This window comes from Molothrus aeneus, chromosome 17 (assembly GCF_037042795.1).
Source record: "Molothrus aeneus isolate 106 chromosome 17, BPBGC_Maene_1.0, whole genome shotgun sequence".
Taxonomy (NCBI): Eukaryota; Metazoa; Chordata; class Aves; order Passeriformes; family Icteridae; genus Molothrus; species Molothrus aeneus.
This window is the reverse complement of record NC_089662.1, coordinates 7,470,522-7,492,572: the sequence shown is the minus strand read 5'-3', so window position 1 is coordinate 7,492,572 and position 22,051 is coordinate 7,470,522. Positions and strand designations below refer to the sequence as shown.

General features: G+C 48.0%; 1 protein-coding gene across 1 annotated transcript in view; it reads right to left on the bottom strand.

Moving 5' to 3' along the window:
• Positions 1 to 4,275: 4,275 nt before the first annotated feature.
• The window catches only part of CTNNBL1 (catenin beta like 1), a 47,363-nt gene continuing 29,587 nt past the window's right edge, over positions 4,276 to 22,051 (bottom strand). The window contains exons 12-16 of the mRNA XM_066561417.1: positions 17,023 to 17,120; positions 15,898 to 15,978; positions 10,258 to 10,395; positions 9,595 to 9,667; positions 4,276 to 4,527 (exon numbers count right to left, since the gene is read on the bottom strand). Of these exons, the coding sequence (XP_066417514.1) occupies positions 4,439 to 4,527; positions 9,595 to 9,667; positions 10,258 to 10,395; positions 15,898 to 15,978; positions 17,023 to 17,120 (479 nt within the window). The 3' untranslated portion in view covers positions 4,276 to 4,438. The remainder of the gene's footprint in view (positions 4,528 to 9,594; positions 9,668 to 10,257; positions 10,396 to 15,897; positions 15,979 to 17,022; positions 17,121 to 22,051) is intronic.

The following is a 22,051-nucleotide window of genomic DNA, read 5'->3' as shown; positions in this document are numbered from 1 at the left end:
CAGGGACATGAGGTGTTTTTGCTCCCCTGCCTGTTTTGGGATGGTCACAGCCCTGTGTCCCTGGCCCCCCACCCTGGGGAGCCCTGGGAGTCCCAGCACCATTTGGGAAAGGCAGCAGGAACCCCCTGTCCCAGCACATGGGGGCTTTGGGACTCAAAGACCTCTGCCCAGAGCAGCCCCTGCACAGGGAAGTCTCCAAAGCATAAAATTCAGAAGAAAATGACTTGAAAAGAATTATTTCTTCAGAGAACCCAAGCCCCTTTCCAGGCCATTAACTCCTTCTTCTGCAGAACCCACTGCCAGGTTCGTGATGGAGAGGAGCAATATCACAGGTGTCCATCACTGTGGAACAGTTCCCTCTTTCCAAACAATTAAGCACCAAAAAAATTAAATGTAAAAAAAAAAAAAAACAAAGAAAAAATACCACAAAGCAACCAGCCTTTCCACCTCCAAATAATTTCCTGCCCCAAGAGAAAAGCTTTCCCTGAGAGCAAGGCCTTAAAAGAAAAAAAAATATTTTACAAAATCAATAGTGTAAGTGACTTATTTCGCAGCTGATGGTTTGTTCCCAGTGCTGCTAGCCTCTCGCTGTATTTAGCACAGCCTCAGTCCCTCCACTGGGATATCAGGAGATGTTCCTCAGCCATGATTTACACTCATTTCTCCCCGTTTAGGGAGGCTCAGCCGGGAGCGCAGCTGAAGATGGATTTGGACACACAGTGAGGATGGTTGGTGCCTGTCTCCTGTGGCCAGGGGGAAATGCCATCAGCTCCTGTCGCTCCCAGCAGGAGGAAACCAGTGCTCCCACCCTCCCTGATACTGCCAGCACTGGGGCTCCCACTGCATGGATGGTGTCACCATCCCTCTCCCTCCTCCTTCCCCAGGACTTGCCCCAGGATTTCCCCAGCCCCAGCCAAGCCCAACCTGGCCTCAGCCCAACCAAATCCCACCAGGGCAAGCACCTCCATGGGGCAGAGGAATCCACAGACTGAGGACAGCATCTCCCTCATCCTTTGCTGCTTCCCTGCCTTTAAATCCTGCACTGGTGCTCAGCAGCCTCATGTACCTGGTACCGAAGGCTGCTCAGCCCTGATCAGTGCCCTGGAAAAAGGGCATAAAGTCCAGATGTCGGGGTGACAGACTCATCCCTGCCTGCAGCAGCCATTGCCCACTGCTGGTCTCAGCCTGGGGCATCCCCAGGGGTCAGAGCTCCCACCACTGCATCCCAGGATCCTGCTGCACAGGGAAGCGTGAGGCACCACGGGTGCTCTGCTGAAGAACATTCTGCCAGCTCCTTTCTCCTGGAGGGCAAGATTCCTCCTTCCCATCACCAGAGCCCCATCCATCATGTTCCCTCTAATTACCTTCTCATTTACCTCTTTAGTCAAATCTGTTTACAATCAGAGATGATAAAGCACAGCCCAGGGAGGGGTACAATGGGGAGGGGTCTCTGTTCCTGCATGTTTTGCTGCCCTGTGCTGAGGCTGGCCCGGTACCCTGAGAGCAGAGTGGGCAGGGGAGTGTGGCTCAGCACAATGAGGGCTCACAGAGGAGCCAAGGCCACCAGGCTCCTGTCACCAGTCCCTGCCATCACTCCCAGCAGCCCAGAGTCCCACGGGTGCTGCCTGTGGGTTGTGCCAATCCCACACCCTCTCCCAAAACCCACACTTAGATCAAAAGCCAACAGTGATGCTGCTGTTCCAGGGCTACAGAACCAGCAGGGTTAAAGCAGGGCACAAATCCCCCTGTCTGCAGCCTATGGATGCTTCCTCAAGGAAATCTGTTATTAGCTCCACCTTTTAATCCTCCCTGAATTACAATAACGTCATTCTCCACAACTGCCAGGACTCGGGGTGCCCATCCTCACACCTCCAAGGCTTTTCTGTGCTGCTCAATATGACAGCACAAATGAGCTGGCTAGGAGCAGCACATTAAGCTGAATAATTACCTTAATTAATAACAGTGTGCCCAGGTGGGCCCCCAGCCTATCCCAAGGACCAAGGCAGAGGATCCAGTCTTTCCCAGCAGTGGAGTGTGGGGCCAGAGTGTGGGTGCATGGCAGGGCCTGCTGTGATTACCAGGATCAAAATCGACTGGGCTCCTTTGGAGCAGTGGGGTTCCTCCCTCTGAAAGAGCTTGGAAATTAGAAGAGAATAATTTGTCATCCACCTTGTAAAAGCCTGATTTGCAGGAACCATCTCTGCACAAATTCCTCAGCAACATCTGGAGCATCCTCATCCATCACAGGGACAGTGGCTGGGCTGGGTGGGATGAGCACACTGCCATTCCCTAATCCCACAAATTCTTTCAGCTGGGGAAGACAATACTCATGGCAAGGCACTCCTGCTCCCCAGGGGCAGCACCACGGCCCTGAGAACAGTGAGGGACAGTGCAGGGGTGGCACCACGTCCCCAGCCCGGCAGAGGGAACACCACCTCACCTCACAGGATGCTGCTGAGCCCAGGCCCCACCACAGGCTGTGCCCATTCCTTCTCCTGATCCAGGACAGCACTGACTGCTGGCACTGGAGCAGTGCCAGGACCCTTTCCTGCTCCCCAGGGAACCCCCATACCACACCACCATGATTTTGGTTCCTCCAGCCCCTGTTCCTTGCTGCAAGAGCTTCCAATGTGAGTTCACTGGCACAACCCCCTGTGGCAGTGACTGACATTTCACTCCCAGCAGATGCTGCAGGAGGTTTTCCCCATCTGAGAGGAGCCAACTCAGAGCAGGGATCATGCACTGCACACCCACAGCAGCTCACCAGCTGTGCATGGAAATGATCACATGTATACACACACGTGCAGCAAACAGCAAAATCAGGTTTAAAATGGGCACTCAGACTTATAAACTTACCTTGCCCTTAGGTAAAGAGCACTGAAGTTTTCTCAAGACCTTCCCTGCTCTTTTCTCCCCCGATACATGGCCCCACTTCTCACCTGAAGCTGTTCCACATTCACTAAGTCCCCTTTCTGCCCTGCCTCAAACTCTCTAAGATCCCTCCCTTCCTCCTCAGCTCCTCCAACACAAGCACAGTGTGAGGGCACAGCCAGTTATCTTCCAGGGGAAACCAGAGACCAGCTCTGACCACAACTCTACTGGTGTGGAAAGGGAATAATACCCAGAATCAAGTAAAAACCTAAACACACCTGAAAACTAAAGGAAAAAACACCTCTAAGGAAGCAGATTGAAAACAGAAGAAAGAAAGAAATGAGGAATTTGACAAGTTCTGCACAAAAGAAATCTATTTTTGCAGCTTTTTGTGGCTGCTGAAGCCACGACTTCCATGCTGATGCCCTGAACACCAGTGTTCAATAGCACCAGGCCAGCAGTGCCTGTGCAGTCAGGATTGAAGGAAGCCTTTAAGCTTGCCTGACAATGCATTTTTCTTGGAGATAAAAAATGAATGCTGCCAGCATGCAAATCTCTCTAAATTAGGCACGGCCCAGCTTGCAGGAGCCACGATGGCTTGTGATGACAGTCATTAACTTCAGCAGCAGAAAAGAGGATGCAGGAAAATATCCTCTGCTACTTCCCATCCCAGCTGGGAGTCCCGGCTCAGGGAAGCACTGGAGTCTGGCACAATGACACCCAAAACCACACTGTGGCTGATGAGAATGAGCTGTGGCCCCTTCCCCTGGGGCAGGCAGGGCTATCTCTCTGCTCTTGGGGACTTGCTGCTGCTCTAAGAGCCAAGCTCCCTGTCCAGGAACCCCAACACTGGTTTTCTACTGAACAAGCACAGCCAAGCCCCAAAGCTGACTGCAAAAGCAAGGCAATGGAATTCGGGCATGTCACTGCTTACCTCCCCTCACTCTTAGTTCTGGGTAAAACCCCAATGGACTCATTCCCTTTTTTCCCTCTTCAGGAGGGAACAGTGACCAGCCTGTGCCAGAACCTACTTTCAATTCCTACTCACCTTTGGGAAGATGTAACAGGAATAGATAATGTGGCCATTCCTGGATCTCGTGTGCTACTGAAGAAGGGACTGGACACACACCACCACCTCAGCCTCCCTGGTTCCCATCAGAGCAAGGGTTGTACATTTTCATTAATGGATCAGGCTGGAATAACCTGCCAACAGTCTCCCGAGCCAGACAGGATTCCTCTCTGCGCTCCCTGCCACACATACATTTGTATTGTTTCACACTGATCCTTGGCAGCTTGATTTAGGGGGAAAAAGATAAAAAAGATGAGAACCTCATGCTGGCTTTGTGCTGGGTATGCAGCTGCAGCCCCACTCACAGAACACTGCTCAAATAACAAACCAGCAACTAAAAAAAAAAGCAAACTATCTTTAATATCTCCCAAATCCCATTTAGAAGCAGTTTCATAGAAACATCACTTTGATCGTGCAATAGAGGCTGGAGGAGGGGCAGGAGGAGGGAGGACTGGCGCCAGGTCCTTGTGGGCAGACACAGAGGTGTCTCCCAGGGCCTCAGAAATTCTCCAGCAGGTCCAGGATCCGTTTCTGCTCGCTCTCCCGGAACTCCTGGTTCTTCCCGTCCCCGATGTTCTCTGCGTACTCTGCAGGGAGAGAGAGCACAGGGACACAGGCTTTGAGTGCCACAGCAACAAACAAAGGGCCACAACTCCTGCAGACACCACAGAGGAATCTACACCCACACTACTGCAAACAGCCACATGGGAATTAATGCAAGGAGCATTGATGGTTTTCCTGCCCATCCCCAGGGTTAAAGCTTTGCATAACAAACACCTGCTGACACTCAGTAAAGCTTTTGAGGCAGACAGACACAGAGAACTCCCTGCTCTGGCACAAGCAGACAGCAGCACCCAGGAGCACCCATTCCCTGGCATGGGAGTCATGGCGTTATGCCCAAGAAATGTCAACAGTACCATAAATCACTGCAAATCACTGGCTTCCCAGGTCCCTTTGGACACTGAGTGTCATCAGGGAAGGTCAGGCGTGGTCTGTGACAACTGTCAATCATTCTCAGTCCTGGGTTTAACCTGCCTGCTGTGCAAGCATCCTGAACGAGGATTTTTGCCTAGGAGACCCCAATTCCTCCATCTACCCAGTGCTTTTAACCACAAAGAAGAAAAGCCACCCGTTCAAATTTAACTACAAACCAAACCACTTGTCATCAGGCAGAGGACACCAGACCCTGACCATGATTTTGCCCATCCATGCACACCAAACACCACAGAACTAAACATTCCTTCTGTAGCTCTCCTCCCTGATATTCATTTGGAGCTGGCAGCTCTCATCCCCTACCAGCTCCCTCCTTCCTGCAACCAGAACCTGCATTTTCAAAGATGGTTTAAAAAGAAAATATGAAAAGCAGGTTCTGAGCTGCAGAAGCAAGGAGCTGAACAAATCTGAGGAATCAGGAGCAGGCTGATGGTTAAGACAGCACTTCCCTGCCTCCGCCTGCTTGCATTCTTTCCCTTCTTCCAAACAAACAGAACAGCTTGTATTCAGCACTGAATGGTAAGTTGCTGCAGAAAGTTTGCTTTAATATTTATACATTTAGCACAGCTACACGCTCTGAGCTCCATCAAAGCCTTTGTTACAGGAGCACTGAAAGCAGTGAGGACAGGCAGAAGTTAGCTGATGTGGGAGTCTTCCCTCCTGTGTGTACACACTCTCTCTCTCTCTCTCTCCATGTAAAAAGCAGTAGAGTTCTTTACCAAGCCTCTGGGAAAAATATTTTTAATATTTATAAACCACTTTGGTACCTGTAACATGAGCAGGTGGTAACACTGAGTTTTGCTCCAGGTGAACCTGAGCTGCCCACTGTCCCAGCAAAGGGGCCAGATCAGAGCACCTTCTCTCAGTGTATGAGCTGCTCTCCACAGCTCTTAAAAGCAGCAGAAAGCTCCTGCAAGGAGGGATTCCTTGTAGCTCCCTGTGCATGGACTATTGCTGAGAGGCAGCTCAGCCCTGCCGTGCTGTGCGGGCCCTGGGCTGGGCTGGGCATCCAAACCTCAGGCACGAGATGATCCCAGTGCACAGGGATGGGGTCCCCTTCTTAGCTCAGGCTCCCCTGTCCCCTGAGGCAGTACCAGAGCCTGAGTACTGGGGCTGGTGGAGGAGCCAGCTCTGTCCCCAGCAGCCCCATCAGGGTAAGTGCCTCTGGAACATGGCAGTGGATGTGAGTGCTGGAGTTTATTGCAGTCCAAGGGCAACACTTCCCACCTGCAGTAGCCCCTCCAAGCCCAGGTGAGGGACAGCCATGGTTTCCAAGCCTGGCACAGCCAGCAGCTCTGCCCCCAGCTGTAAGGATGGCCAGACTGCTTGGACTGGAGCAGGGAGCCACTGAGTGCCACTAATGACACTGCCCTTCCTTTGTACCGGGAGATCACCCAAACAAAAACAAGACACAAATTCTTCTTATCTTGTCCAAAAGCTCAGCATTTCTCCTTCTAAACATCTAGGCTTTGTAAGACTAAAACCGCTGTTAATCTAAGGCAGAATGTTTACTGGGTTATGACAGCTGCTAATGCTCATTTGAAGCATTAGCAGCTTGAAGACACCAGATAAAACCCCCAGAACCAGGCTTAAAAAAGTAAATCTCCAACTGAGATTTTATGTATTTACTTTTTTATTTAAAATTCCACCACTTCACTGAGACTGCTAAAAAAAAATCAAATGTAAGATGCTCCTGCCAACAGTTAACCAGAGCTTACACACTGCTGTAGCTACACAAAGGGAAAGGGCCCAAGATTGGTTTCTGCTTCATTAGACAAAATACAATGGTTACAGAACAGTAAAAATCAATTGGGAAATACTGAGGCCTGTAATGGATATTGGAAGCTCTGGAGCCTGCACAGATGGATGCACCGTGAGCCAGACTGAGCTCCATCCTCAGAGCACACTGACCCTTCCTTTGTGTTTACCTGTGCTAACAGGTTTGGGCTGGAATGTGCAGCAGACATTCCACATGCCCAGCTCCCAGTGTGCCTGCTCACCTGACACCAGTGTGAGGGGGGGCCCCAGCAGGAGCAGCTCTGACAGAGCTCCTGAGGTAGCCAGGATCAATGGCTAGTCCCTCTGGATCAGTGAGGAACAGGGAGATTTGCCATTCCAGAGCCAAGTATCACTTCAGAGAAGCCTGTGCCTCACTCCATTCCCAATGACAGATGGAGACCAGGCACCTCCCCAAGATACAGACACTGCTGCCATCCCCAATCCAGCCGCCATCCCCGAAACATCTCCCTAGCCAAGGTACACACCACTCAGTTGTTTTCTTCCAAAGCATAAACTAACTGTCCTGTTGCAAGAAATGCTTGATCTTCTGGAAAAAGGAAGTGTGGGAGGACTGGTCAGCCTGCAGAAATGCATTAATGAGCCTCCCGTTATTCCCTGCCCACTCCTCCCCCTTGAAAGCTCTACCATAAGAAAACAGTCTCGCTTCCTTGCTTGCATCGTAAGTAATTCTGAGCCACCCCAAGGGATCCATCAGCTGTCAGGTTGCCAGAGAAACATGGAGAATATGTAGGCCATAAAAATCAAACTAAAAACTGAGCACCTAATTAGTATGCAAAAATAGAAAATAAAAACTGAACAAGAGCAAAACACTGAACGAAAAGTAAAAATAAACCAGTCCTCATCTGTCCTGAGAGCAAGTTGGGAAGTAGCCTGGAAACATTCCAGCCAAGGCTCAAGCTCCTGAACTCTCAGTCACTTGCAATAGAGTCTTGTGCAGTTGACTCCATTAAAGTTTTGGAAGCCCCTTGCTGCCCCTGCATCCCAGCAGCACACTGCAGAGTACCACACCCAAATCCCTGTTCCAACCCCTTGGCTTCCCTGGGAAGCTGTGTCCAGGGAAGTGACTCCTTCAGAGAAGCAGGTGCATGTCCCTGGTGCTGCTGCTATTACAGGCTGGTGAATCTGTGCTGACTGTGCCTGTGGACACAGGTGTGTAACTACTGAAATGCTCAAATTTCAGAGCCCAGACTGCAGCTGAGCCCAGTGCTGCCTCCCAGGTCCCACTGCAGGACTTCACAAGCATCCACTAAGAAATTTATCACTGAGGTTTTGATTATTGTCTCTAGAAGTCTCTAAAACTGGCAAATTTAAGAGTTGAGGAGAGCTGCAGTCAGAGCCCAAACTCTGTACCCATCCCTGCATTATAAAGAAGCCAACGTGCTCCTTCAGGCAGGGAACGTGCTGCTGCTGGGAGCACCCAAGCCAGCACGACCCTGAGCTTGCAACACCCGATACAAGCAGGGAGAAAGTTTCACAATGCAAGTCACTGTCTGGGAAAGAAAGAATCAGATGAAATTTTAATGCAGCTGCCCTCCAATTCAGCTTGGTATGTAAGTCAACACCCCAGAGCCGTGACCATGAGATGTGCAAATCCAGCAAGGTGTGCAGACAACTCCCCCAGGGACACACGGCCCAGGGCAAGTGTGGGAATCTGAACAGGGACATGGCCATAGTCCACGTTGGAAAGGGGCAGTTTAGAGGCAGGAATTTTCAATTATCAGAATTAAAATCAGAAAAGACATCGTATGCAGCCCCCCTGCTCACCAGCAGGCATTAACTTGCACTTCATTGCTAAAGACAAGGGCCAAAGAGATTGCCTATAGCTGCAGGTAATTTCACACTGTCAGAAAATCACTCTTGATTTTGTCATACCAGCCAGTCCTCTGATTCCTTTTCTCCTGCATATGAGAAAGGAGAAAACCGACAGGTTTTGCAGGAAATAAGCTGTGTGTACCTGCCATTGTTGAAGTGGGGGCATGAAAAGCCCAGGAGAACATTGTTGCTCCCCAAGAAAGCAGAAACACTGAAATACAGCCCACTATCCCAGAAATGCTGTCAAGCTTCCCTTCCCTCCAGAAGAAAAATAGACTCTTCTCCTCACACTGAAAACAACACAGCCCCTTTGGAGCAGATACATTCCATAAGGAAGCATCTTCTCCAGGCAGCTCTGGTTCCCTGCTGCTCCCACTAAGCCTCTTAGCTCCAAGGGGCCATGGGAAGAGGCTGAGTCCTGCCCTTCTCTCCCCCAGTTCCACTGGCTGCTGCTGCTGAAGGAGAGCAGGCTGCAAAGGAGGGCTACAGCTCAAATAGGTATTGCTCTAATTCACCATGAGCATTAAAAATAACAAGCAGTACTTTAAAACTGGGATTGCAAATCACAACAGCTACATTTAAAAGCTATGGAGGATACTTTAATGCTATAATCCCTATTAATTTGACACTAAGAACAAGACAAATACACCACGGGTACTAATATGGTGCAGATGGTAAAGTGCAAGGCCATGTTAATGAAAGATGAGACTCCACTATTCTTCCCTCTAGCAGGCATGTACACTTCCCTTAAATATTTACTCTCACGTTAATGTCAGCAGTGAATTCCAGCCAGGCTGGAGCTGATGGAAGCGTGCAGTGATGTGCTGCTCTCTGACAGCAGCTACAGCAAGTGTCCTAACTCGGAGGCAAAGCAAAGCACGCCACTAATCAGGGTGATTCCAGCCCTGCCAGGATCTCAGAACACTGCTCAGCTGCTGCCTGGAGATGCTCAAGAAGCCAGGGAGAATTGCATGTGAAGGCTCATCCTGCAAAGCCATGACCAAGCTGTCCCTGGTAGCGAGGAGACGCACAAAAATATCTCTACTCACCCTTCAGGATGTGTCGAACAATTTTAATGGAGCTGCCTCTCATGTTCAGGATCTGGTGGACTCTCTGGCGAATCTGATGGGGAGTAGGACAGAGAAGAAAGAGATCTTCAAGACAAGTCCATACACAGCCCCACTTTTTCCCACCTTGAGGGATAAACAGACCTGAACACCACAAAAACCAACTCAGTCTTGGCAGCCCTCAGCATATGCTCAGGAACACCCAGGAAGGTACATAGCACAGAAATAAGAAGCCACAGAATGCATTCACAAACCCCAATGTATTCACAGAGGAGGCAGAGATGCAGTATTTTGCACACATCAAGAAAAGCTGTAGCTGTGCTTTTATGAGACCTCCTGAGAGCAGGTCCCTTCCCCCTGCTCCCCCAGCAATGGCATCAACATGGCCTTTCCATTTCAAACCCTGACCTTGCTCACACAGATTATATGAATTTAGTGACAGCAATCAACTTCTGTCCCCACTAATGCCCTATCTGCTGCAACTTGATGGAGCTGTATGGAGACAAGTGCAATAAACAGGAGGTTTCCTCCCGAAAAGGAAATTAGAGAAACAATTACTCAACGCAGCATTTGCAAAGATTTAGAGCCTAGTCTGCACCATGAATGGAAACACAGATGATCTGCCAACCTTGTAGGCAGCTTTACCTGGGGAACGTTGGCATTACAGATCTCTGCCATGATGTAACAGATGAGCTGCAGCACAAAGAGCCCAGCATCCAGACGACGGAGATAGAATTCATCTTCCATGTCATCATCTATGATCTCTCCTCGACGCACCATGTCCTGTAAAGCCACACAAAGGAAAGGTGTGAGGATTCTCTCAGAGCACTTCCCATTAGGAGTGGCAAAATGTTGGTGGAATTTGTGGTTTCTTAAGAATTGTTTTGTTCCCCCAAACATTATCAGCCATATATTTCTCGACGAAGTATTTTTAACAATTCGTTTAAATTCACAAAACATTTCATTCCCTTTTGAAGAAGTTTTGCCTTTGCTGGTCATGAAGTGTGTCGATCTGCAAGTCAAAATTTTAATTTAAACATACAAATCACATTTCTACATTGAGGGGTGAGAGTGTGTGACTATGGAACAGACCCATGTATCCGTGATTTACAAGTTCTTTCTCAGAATGGAACAAAACCTGCTCTTTTACTGGCCATCTGAGGGTGCTGTTCAGCAGTGCAGAACATGACTCCAGCACACTCTAAGAGCTATCGGGCTTCTAGCTTCATGATCGACTGATACATGAGAAAACATATCTGAAAATCCTGCACAAGGACAGATTTTCTATGCCCAGCCAGGCTCTTCCCACTGTTTCTAAGGGATGCTGCCAGGGCAGACCCAGGACAGGGTTTTTTAGCCAAAGACTCCCATGGGAATGATGACCATCCATCCTTCTTCTGTATACATGAGTTTCACCAGAGAGACCTGCCCAGAGGAAGGCCAGAGGAAGAATGAAAGAGGCCATTCCATTCCATTCTATCCCTCCATTCCATCCCTCATGCCCAGAGAGCTCATCTTCAAAACACTGCCAAGAGCCACCCAGCAGCAAGCTCAGAGCAGCCTCCTCTGAGCTGGCCCCAGGACGTGCCTGTGCTCCATCCTCATGGGGGCTGACAGGCCCAAACAACTGTGTCACATGTCACCTTCTGCATTTTGGGGTTTCTCTTCAGGATTTGTTCTTAAACAAAGGAAGCAGCTCTGTGATTTATTCTGCAGCCGTTGGCAGGTGGGCGCACACCACCAGAGCAATATTTCCTCATTAGAGCCATCACCTGCGAGCGCTGCGCACCCGCAATGCTCCGCAGGACGCGCCTCCTCGGGTGCATGCGCTCCAGGAACCCAGTCACCAGCACCAAAGCTGACTGAGGATGCCAAATTTTGCTGTTCTGTCAAGCCAAGCCCTTGCACCTAGTGGTGAGTTGAGGGGTTTAGGTGTAAGAAGGAAAATGAGCCCTGTGCAACTGTCCCCAGAGGGGGGGGCAATGGATGCTCCCTGGATAGAAATATGATGGAGTGACTTAGCTGTTTCTCACTTCTTCTTGAGAGGAAGAGGAAAGCTTAGGTAGTGAAATACTTCTCCTTTCCTCCTAGAAATCCAGTCTGCTAGTAAAAGAATAAGTTTAGAAGGCAGCGTCTTCTTAATCATGTTGTGACATCAACTGCTTTGGCTACACTCAGATGTGACACTTTAGCATCAGATCCTGAAGACTCCAACACATGCATGACTGTCATTTACTCCAGGTTCTCAAAATCATAGGCACAGGCATGACTGGGCAAAGCCTGCATGTGAGCTCTTGCCAGTAAATAGAAAAATCTAATTTTGTGCAGAGAGTGACTTCCCTCACCCTAAATCCATGCCAAATGGCTCAAATCTGGTCTCTAAAGCTGAACAATGATGAGTCTGGCTAGTGAGAGAGCTGAACACTGACTGAATTATCTAAAAAAATACTCAAGAAAGACAACACACTCACTCCTGTACCACTGCTCATACTCCACACTGCACACAGGCTCATTGGCTGCTATGCTCAACAGTGCTAAATTCCTGAGCAGAAAAACATCCACAGGCCAGGACTCTGAATCTCCAGAGCAAGAAACAAAAGCCAGGTCTGCTCTGTATTCTGATCCGAGCACGGCGATCACAGGAGCTGGATCCAGGCAGCCGCGGTCTTGATTACACAGCAGAGGCGGCTCCAACAGCCCCTCTCAGCAGAGAAGATTATTTTGTGCCAGTAAATTAAGCAGATATGAATTAGAAAACAAGTACAGTTTTAAGGTGCCTTTTCACAGTCTTTTTTTTTTTTTAAAGAAACCACAACCACCCTTTCAGTGCTAGTCTGCCTCCAGTACAGTACCAAGCAGCCCCTTTCCCACTTGGACTCTCTTTCAAAGCTGTCAGTCGCTAACCTCCAAATGAGCGCTCAGGTGCCATTTCTAATCTGCCAGCAATATGTGCTGAGATGCCCCTTGCTGATGGGAGAAGACAGCAATAAGATGGGCTTCTGTGAAGCTAAAATGAGCTTCTCTCACACTAATGAGGCAGGACTGACAGGCCTCGAGGTGTCAAGTAGAGACTCCAAGCCGAAAGATGCGATGGATGTCCCAGTGCTGTACCAAAAATCACATTGCTCCACACAGGCACTGGAGGAGATTTCTGCATCCTCCTCCATCCTCATCTATCACTCACCTTCCAGCACACACTGCACAGCTGGGCAGAGCAAAAGGATACTGATAAACAACAAAGAACACCTCCAGGATCCTGGTTTTACACCCTCACCACGTGGAACAGCAAGGCCAATCCAGGTGGATGGAAATGAGCATGTTCCTAATAGCCGTGCACCAGAACAACCACCACAACGTGTCTTTCACTTTAAAGACGGATCTCTCCCCTTACTACTTTCAGTCTGTATTACTGGGGAGAGCTGAGGGATGCAAGACATGCTCAGGAAGGGCCTTCAGACTACAGGCTAAGAGCCACACTCACAGCCATCATGTCCTGCCCTCAGCACAGCTCCAAACAATTCAGTCTTTCTACACCAAACTGAAAGGATGGGTTGACACAAATCCCCACCTGTTATCCCCACCTGTGGATACCACACTCATCCTAGGAGTTCCACCTCTTCCTTTCAAGGATGGAGTGGCTGAGCTGTACCACAATTAGCATGTAATTTGTAAGTCATTATAGCACAAAGTGTCTGGTGAGAATATTTTATTGAATAAACCTGATGAGCATAATTTTCCGTGGAACTATAAAAATATTAAACTATCTCTTGTCATTTCCTACCATCTTTAGAGATCATCAAGGCTATTGCTGCCACCCATAATTATACCTCATTTTAGAGAGAGGTAAAGGCCACAGGATGTTGCACCATTTCCTACAGAAATAATTAAAGAAATTGAGAGGAGAACAAGATATTTTCATTAACTAAAAACTCTGGGAAAAGTGCTAAGATAGGCATCAGGTGTTGGAGACAATGCTCTCATGGACTTTGCTCCTGGGTTTCCCATGGCAATTAGGATAATCACCAGGTTATCACCTCTGAGCCTTTCTGAACAGATTCCACTGAAGCAAACAAGGGGGTAACACTAAGAAGAGGTTCAATGACCTTATCCTGTTTCACAGTCCAAATCAGGGTGCAGATTATTACAACTGTTCCTCCTCAAAACAGCTGGCTTCAGAAACTCCTCCCCTCCCTCCCACCCTCAACTATTCCCCTACCATCACTGCCATGGGCTGAAAAGCAGGGCTATAAACCAAATCACTAAAATAAGCCAAGCTAAAAGAAATAAAAAGGAGAAGTACAAGAGCAGAAACTTCTTATGCCAGCTGCACTACTAAAGATAAAGCACTCAGTCATTCCTTGTGTAAGCAGCTTTTCACTCCTTGTAATGCAAGACTTACACCAGGATACTCTGTCCATCAGACTCAGATCTCACTCTTGTCAGTGTAGGCTGAACCTGTAAAATCTCACCAAGTATCATTTTTCCATAGGGCAGGGAGAAAGATGAGGATCTGTACCAGATTTTTGGGGTACTATGTCCTCTACTGCAAGGGAAAGGTCAAAAGCCCCCCCAGTGACAGAACACCATTTCTAAAGTGTTCATACAATCCACCTCAGTGATTCATGTGCCACAACAAGGAACAGTAAAGTGTCCCATAAATCCTGTCACAGCCAGACAGTGCCATGATGTGACAGACAGAATGATGGCTTTTGCCTGTTTCTGTGAGGGGAAAACACTTGAGCAACTTCAGATCCCAGGAGACCATGTCCCACTGACCATCTGATGATGCTACAAAATAAAACAAACGATAATTCTCCAAAAGTGTTCCAAGCTAGGAATGAACTTGAATATCACATTTTATACATGTTGTGGTCAATATGTTGCACCCATGAGATGCTTCTGCCAAATCCTATTATTAGTTCTAATAGAAGGTAAAGAATTGAGGTCCATTTATTTTGGATACAGGAGGAGAATTTGACATTCCTTAGTTTTACTTCTCTTATGTATTTAGTAGACATGAATGGGTTATTATTAATTGAAAAGCTTCCACAAAACCGTCTTCACACTCAAATTCCCTTCACTCCTGCTTTGTGGTGGCTGTTTGATACAGATGTTAACGTTTGCAGGCTGCTCCAGGGTGTTCCTGGATAAAGGGCACATACCCTTACTCTGCATGTGGTATTTTAGGGCTCTGTACAAGCAGCTCCAACATATTACAAGCTTCAACTGAAAAAAATCCTATCTGGTTTTTGAGTTCTAAAACTCCCACCCCAACACCAAAACATAAAGAATAAATAATTTCTTGCCCTGTCCTGAGGAGGAAGCACAGAGTACGGAAGGAAAGCAGGAAAGGGTAAACGCTGTTTTCCTCCAGGCCACCGCTCAGTGGTGCCGCTGCTGCTGCCCATATGGAGCCTGAGTGCTGGCAGCAAAAGCAGCTCCATTCATCACTCACTCCCGTGCCTCTTTGAGCAGCAGCAGTGCCCCGATGCCCTCGGAATGTTTGGCAGTGCCTGGAGAAGCAGCCTTGGCAGTGGGCAGGCAGCTGTTTGTCGGGGCCTGGCGGGGAGCTGCTGCCCGTGGCACGCAGAGCGCGGCGTGCGTGACGGCAGCTGCAGCCATTGCTCTCCGTCAGTGCTAATCAATCTCACACCCTCCCCAGCACTGATACAGATAATCTTGTGGGAAGCTGGCCAAGCTGGCTAACAGCTCTGCAAGCTGCTTCCTGACTCCAGCCGCTCGTTCCCTTTCAAAAGGTCTGTTCCAGCCTCAGTTCCAAGAAAGTGCTGTGCGGTACCAAGGCTCGTGTCACTCAAACGTTCACTGCTGGTGTGCAGAGAGCACACAGCCCTTTGGCTGCTCCTCAGCCAACTCATCAACACAGGCACTTTCTCATTGCTGATCACAACTCTGCAGACCAGGGTAGGAGGCCTCAAACATTATCATGTAATTGTCTCTCTGCATTTCACCTGCTCTCCATCTGCCAAACCAAGTGGACTGCAGCCAGCTAAAAGTGAAGGCAAATTGAAGCACAGACAGACTTAGGTACTTCTAGTAAAATTCACTCTAAGAGACAGCCAGAAGCACTTGTAGCGAAATTCTTGGCCCACTTTATCTGAGGTTATCTGGAACTTGGAAAGTGAGGCAACAGGAATTAAGAGGAACAGCACAGGTATGAGGGCACACCTGAGAACAGTGACTGGCTGGGCCAGAAGTCCTGTACAGATGACATGGCTGTGCAGAGGTGTTACAGACATGACCTGGCAAAACTTAAGCAATACATACGTGTTTCTCCCCATCAATTTTCTTATCAGCTGCCTGCATTGCATCCAGGTATTTAAAATACAGTTCCATCAGCCGATCAACCTGCAAGGGCAGAAGAGAGAGACATAAGCAAGAAAAAAGAGCAATGCAATCATCTTTAATCCTTCCTGCAATTTTGTTTTCCTCTCAGCTTCAGCCTTCACAAAGCAACAGGCAGCTCTGTCCCTCCTGGGAAGGAACATGTTACAGAAGGAAGGTACAAGTGCTGGTTGGATGAGCAGGCTGGGGCTGCAGGCTTTTGGATGTCATCCTATATGGGAACATGGTCCCATCAGTGCCAGATAAATGGCAGCAAACAGGCACGTGTCCCCAGCTCACTCTCTGTGCTGTGGTCCTCCAGGCTCCTGGTTTCCCCAGTGGACTTGTCTATCTGTGCTGGATGTTCCAGCTCTCCCACTCCCCTCTGAATTGTGTTAGGGCAGCTGAAATCCTGTCTAGTAATTATCTACAATTGGTAGAACAGGTTATGAAAAACACCTTTAAAACACACTAATGAGGAATGCTAAGGAACCAGTATTTTCCCAGTGGCAGAATTTACAAATCCCTTGGGATCCCTCATTTGCAAAAGCTATTTCTTTTCTGCAAAGCTTTGATCTATCCACCACCATGTAAATATTTTGGGAAGAATTTCCCAGAGCAAACACCGCTAAAATGAAACATTCTAGGAGAAGAGTGGAGAACGTTAAATGTGTACCATAGCAACTGCTAAACTCTCTGCAAAAGAGCTTCACCAGACACACTGGAACCTTTCCACACTGTCCTGATCTCAGAGCCAGCACAATGTAATACTGCAGATTGTCTTCTAGGGCCAGGTTTCAGCAGAGACACAACCCAGGACAGAATTGCTACTACCATAGGCAAGGGCACCAGAAAACAAGAGCACAGGGGACGTGGAGGCCATGCACTGAATGTCCAGTTTTGCAGTTTGTAGATACAATGTGAATGAGTACAAAGGTCTGTGACAGCAGAAGTCTCTGCAGGCAGGTACAAGGATGGTTTTGTGTAACTCAGCGAGCGCACCAGGCACCCTGGGCAAGAATCCTCCCACCCTGGCAGCCCAGAGACTGAGACACATTCAGCACTCACCTTCTCACTGTCATTCTCTGTGAATTTATTCAGTAACCGTGTCCTCTGCTGCCCTCTCAGGTTTCGCAGAAGGGAAGCCAGGATGGAACAGACATGTTCTAGAAATACAAAATGAAAATTGCAGGCTGAGATCAGGAAGAGGAGCTTATTTCCCTCTGTAACAAGCCATTAAATTCACACTCCAGCACGTAGCTGTTGATAAGCAGAACCCTGGTTCCTTCCCATCATGGTGAGAGGAGAGAGAGCAGCAGTGAGAGCCACAAGCCATGTCTGCAGGGAGCAGAGACAGCTCCTCATTCCAGCCCTTCCAGTGAGGTCTCCTCCTCCTCTGCCTCAGGCACCTAACGCACCTTACATAGTGCACAAGTTTCACTCTGGTTTTCTCCTCTTTTGTGCCTAAAGGAGCCCTGGCCAAAACCAGCACCCAAATGACCCTCAAGTCACGAAAGCAGGGACAGCTACTGAAATGAGAGCTGGAGAAAGGGAATAAGTGCACTCCTGCAGAGACTGAAGAGGTATGAGCTAGTGGAAAAATTCTCAAGCCAACCACTTTCATTTAAAGAAAGTCCCATCAATGAATATAAATGGGCCACAACAAACCAGAAACGACCAAATAAACATGTTTACAGCCTTCTCAATTGCACTTGGGGGGTCATATTTTTCAGCACAAACCAAGGAGACAAGTAAAATTCAAGGCTGCAAGCCCACAGGGGACACCTGTGTCAATGTCTCACCACTCTGAGAGGAGACTGAGCCACTCTCCTCAAGCCCAAGCACAGCAGTGCAAAGCAAAGGAGAAGGGCTTGAATCTCTTTCCCTTTCCAAACCAGTCAGTACAACTCCCCATCTGCATGACTGCATTAAGCACAGACCTGCTGGTTTAGCCACCCCAGCTTTTCCAAGATGTCCTCACTGTAATCTTGCTGATTAAGACTAATGAAAATTAATGGCCATAAACACTTCCTCAGCCATGGTGGTAGGGAGCAATGAGGCCTCAAGATTTGACATTTTCAGAGGGGGAAACACAATGTGCAGAGGAGAGGGATCACCATCTCATTGCTGTCACCATGCATTTCCTCAGCACTGCCCAGCCCAGAGCCACAAGCAGCCCTGATTTATCAGTCCAGCACAAAGAACCAGTGTTTGCTGGGAGCTCCTGTTCCCAACTGCCTGGGCCCTGGAAGGTGAAGGCATGCAGGCTGCCTGGCCAGGGTGCCTGTGCTCCCTGCTGCATGGATTATCTGCATCCTGCACAAGGGCAGCACCAGGAGAGGCTGCACAGGCACACCAACACCCCCCATTTCATTAGCTGCTTATAAATGGAGCTTCCTTTTCGAAACAGATTTCTGCCTGAGGTGGTGTCAATTTTTCATGTTCCAAGGAGATTGGGAGCGTGGCTGGCAGGAGGAGCAGGCAGATAACAGGTTTATCGGGCGGCCGCACCGTGTGGCTGCTCCGTCATTCCGACAGCCCCACGGGGCTGAACAATGGCTCCGGGGGTGTCAGAGCACGCTCCCACTGCACACAAACTGCTACTCCACAAAAAGCTACACCAAATTAACTGTTGACATTAAAAGCACTGTAAAAACCTTCAAGTCCTGGCAAGTTTTCATTTTCTTAAGGAGAAAGACATTCAAGAAAATGAAGGATTTTTTTCCCCATATACGCCAACATATGCTCTGCTGGTTTAGGAATAAGTCAGCATTCCATATGTCACACTACTTTTTCCCCCAACCTTCTTTTTTTGGAAGTGTTGATGCAGCATTTTAGTAGCAGTATTCTCACCAATGATCTATCTTCATTGCTTTTTTTCCAATATTCCTTTACTAGGAAATGTATTTTAGCCATCATTTTTGCTTTGGTGGTTGTATGCAGATATTTATCCATTTTATCAATAAAATCTTTAAAACTACTGACAAGTCTAAAGGAGCTGACACAGAGGTTTTGAGAACAAGGTTATTCTTTCAACATATCACTGCAGAAAATCCAGGAAATATTCAGTTGCCTAGTCAAAATGTTCAAAGAAATATTTTACAGAAATATTTCTGAACTATCTAAACTAGTTTTTTATCAGCTTCCTGAAAAATAACACACTAGTGTGTTTTATGTCACACCCCAAAATCAAGGTTATGCCTGATAACGCAAGTCCTGGCCCAATAAATACCAACATTCACAGGCAAGGACACTGACCAAGATGAGGACAAAGCTTGATGGAATGAGAGGCTGAGTCCATGATTCAGTGGATTAAAGTGTTTGCACAGCCATGGGAAGGGAGAAACACTAACCTTGGGGTGCAGGTTCCCACAGATGGGGGTCTCACCATTTTACCATGGACTGATCCAATCTCCATCTCACATGGGCAACATTTTAAAAGCTGTAATCACAATATTTACTCAGGGTTGGATCTCCTTTGGGAAATGGTGAGTAGCTGATGCTGTTTTGAGTCCCCAGAACACAGAACCTGCAGCTGCCTGGCTTTGATCTCAGTGCAGACAGAGGCCATGAGCTGTGCATTGCCCCAGGGTGAAGCCACAGGCAGCCTCCCTGCTACAGAATATTCTGGGAGCTTCTCCATAGGAATGTAACACTCAGCCAAAGTCCACATCCCCTGCACAAAAGGCATCACTTCCAGGGAGGGCACAGACAAGGCCAGAGGCAGAGGTTGCAGAAGAGCCCTATTTCAAAGAATGAATAAATGTGATTCCTTTGAGAGACAAACACCAAACTAAGCTGTGCTGAAGCACCACAAAGGTGCCTCTACAGAAATAACAGGTACCAGCTGGCAGCTACTACACATCAAGAACAACTTTTTTCATGCAAACATCCCAAAAATCCCCTAAATTCATGGATGGGGGAAGATGGAAGGCTTCTCTCTCACCAACCAGTAGCACTGCTGCTGCCCTATGGCTGGCTCACCTGCAAGCCCTGCCACTCCCCCATGATCCCAATCCTGCAGGGCACCATCCCAGACACACCCCTGGCTCCAGGAGATCATATTCCATGTGCTTCCTGCAGCAGCACCAGGGTCCTGCTTGGCCCAGCATCACCTCAAGCTCTTGGGAGCCTTTCCCTCTCCAGACAGGCACAGAGACTTCAGCATGCAAGCAGTGTTTAAAACACCCTAATTAGATCGATCTTGACTTCAGCTCGGCGTGTTGGAATACAGATTAATCTATTCCATGGCTGGCACTGGCAGCTGCAACAGCAGGAGGTCCTGTCAAATCAAGCTGTAACACTACACTCCTCTGCCTTTATTATCCCCACCCCCTGCTTTTTTTTTTCTTTTTACATCTCATTATAATGGACATCTGCCTGGCAGGGGAGGAAGCTCAACAGTGAGGAAGAGGAGGCAAGCATCATCCTGCAGGAAGGGGACAGTGGGCAGATCTGGATGCCAGGGACAGCAGCCCATTGGAGGCTAAGCAGGATGATCTGGTGAACCCAGCAGAACACATTTAAGAGGCTTCTGTCTTGTAAAGAACACTTAAAATAAAATGTAGTTTCTAATTAGAAGCAGGAAAATACTAGAAAAAAGCAAGCCAGCTCTTTGAGATACTCCTACCCCTCCTAGGCACACAACTCTGTGGCTTCAGGGCTGCTTGAGGGAAACCTGGATGAACCCACTGGTCCATGCCAGCATTACAGGTGGCACTGGGACATGCCATTCCAGTGGTGTAGCATCTGATAACCTGACTTGTTGCCACGTGCATTAATAATCTACCTTTCAGAAGAGTAACCCACTCAAGTATCACTGCATTTTGCCAAGAAAAATCTTATCTTAAAATACTGAAAACAAGCAAGAAACACCAATTTTACGGATGGGTGAAGGGGGGCCTGGGAGGGTTGGAAAAGCTCCACATGCAACAGCCCTGGTGAGCTGGATCCAGTCATCAAGCTGAATGTAAAAGAAAATTCTTTCTATTGACTGAGAAAGTTTATTTTTCTGATGTTCTTGCAACAGAGCACGCTCACTTTAATTGAGATAAATTTAACTCTGTTCTCAGCATCATGGCTCACTCAAATCACAGGTTCCTGTCGGAGGGTGATGGTGAAATAACAAATTGGCATAATAAAGTTCTGCTTAAACAGACTGATGCCTTCCCTGGGTGCTCACTCCTCAAGACCACCAAAAGAAAAACATTTTCTGCTGGCTGGCAGAGGGTGCTCAGTTAATACCAATAACTCCTTATCAGGCCATGTTTCTGCTGCTGCTTTTTCACTTCCCCACGCCCAGGGAACCTGGTTCTAAGGCAGACATTCATTCCAAGGGCTCTGCCTGCCTTTAGTGCATGTCACAAAGGACTAAGAGTATGTTTAGTAAGAAATGGGTTTTGTTGTTGTTTTTAAAGGGAGGTGTAGCTGAGGATCTCCAAAAGAGGCTTTGTTATTGATAGAGGGCAAACAAGCAAAACACCCCAGCGATAGGAATTCTCCTTTGGAAACTGGCTGAACTAATTCTCAGGTTATCAAATTAAGCATTCCTAAGTAAAACCGACATCTAAGACAAGAGAAGGCTTTTAAATGAAGATGAATTGGACAAACATCCTTTTATAGTTCATTACACTCTCCAAGTGAGCAAAACTCGGCTGCAAATAACCATCCTGAGAAAGAGCAGGAGGATATACAGCCTGTCGAGCCAGCTATGATTGCTTCACTACAGACTCTCTAATTCAGGAGGAATTTGTGTGTTTTCTCCATTTTTAGCTCACTGAGACTGTTCAAGAATTTTAAACCAGCATCCAATGCTGTGACTCGACTGTGCTGAGAGCTGCTGCACCCTCATGGACAGGGGGACACCCCAACTCTCAGCTCTGCAGCAGGAAGGTTTTTGGAATGTAGATGCTTATATAGCAACTCCCACTTTTCAAAAGCCACAACACAAGTGTTATTTAAAATCTTACCCTCTATTTATGCCAAGAACCACCCAGAGGCAGATTTCTGTGCACTCCCTGCAATCACAGACATTAAAGGGACACTGCTGTTCAACCAGCTCACAATACACAACCACAACACCTCCTACACAGCCAGA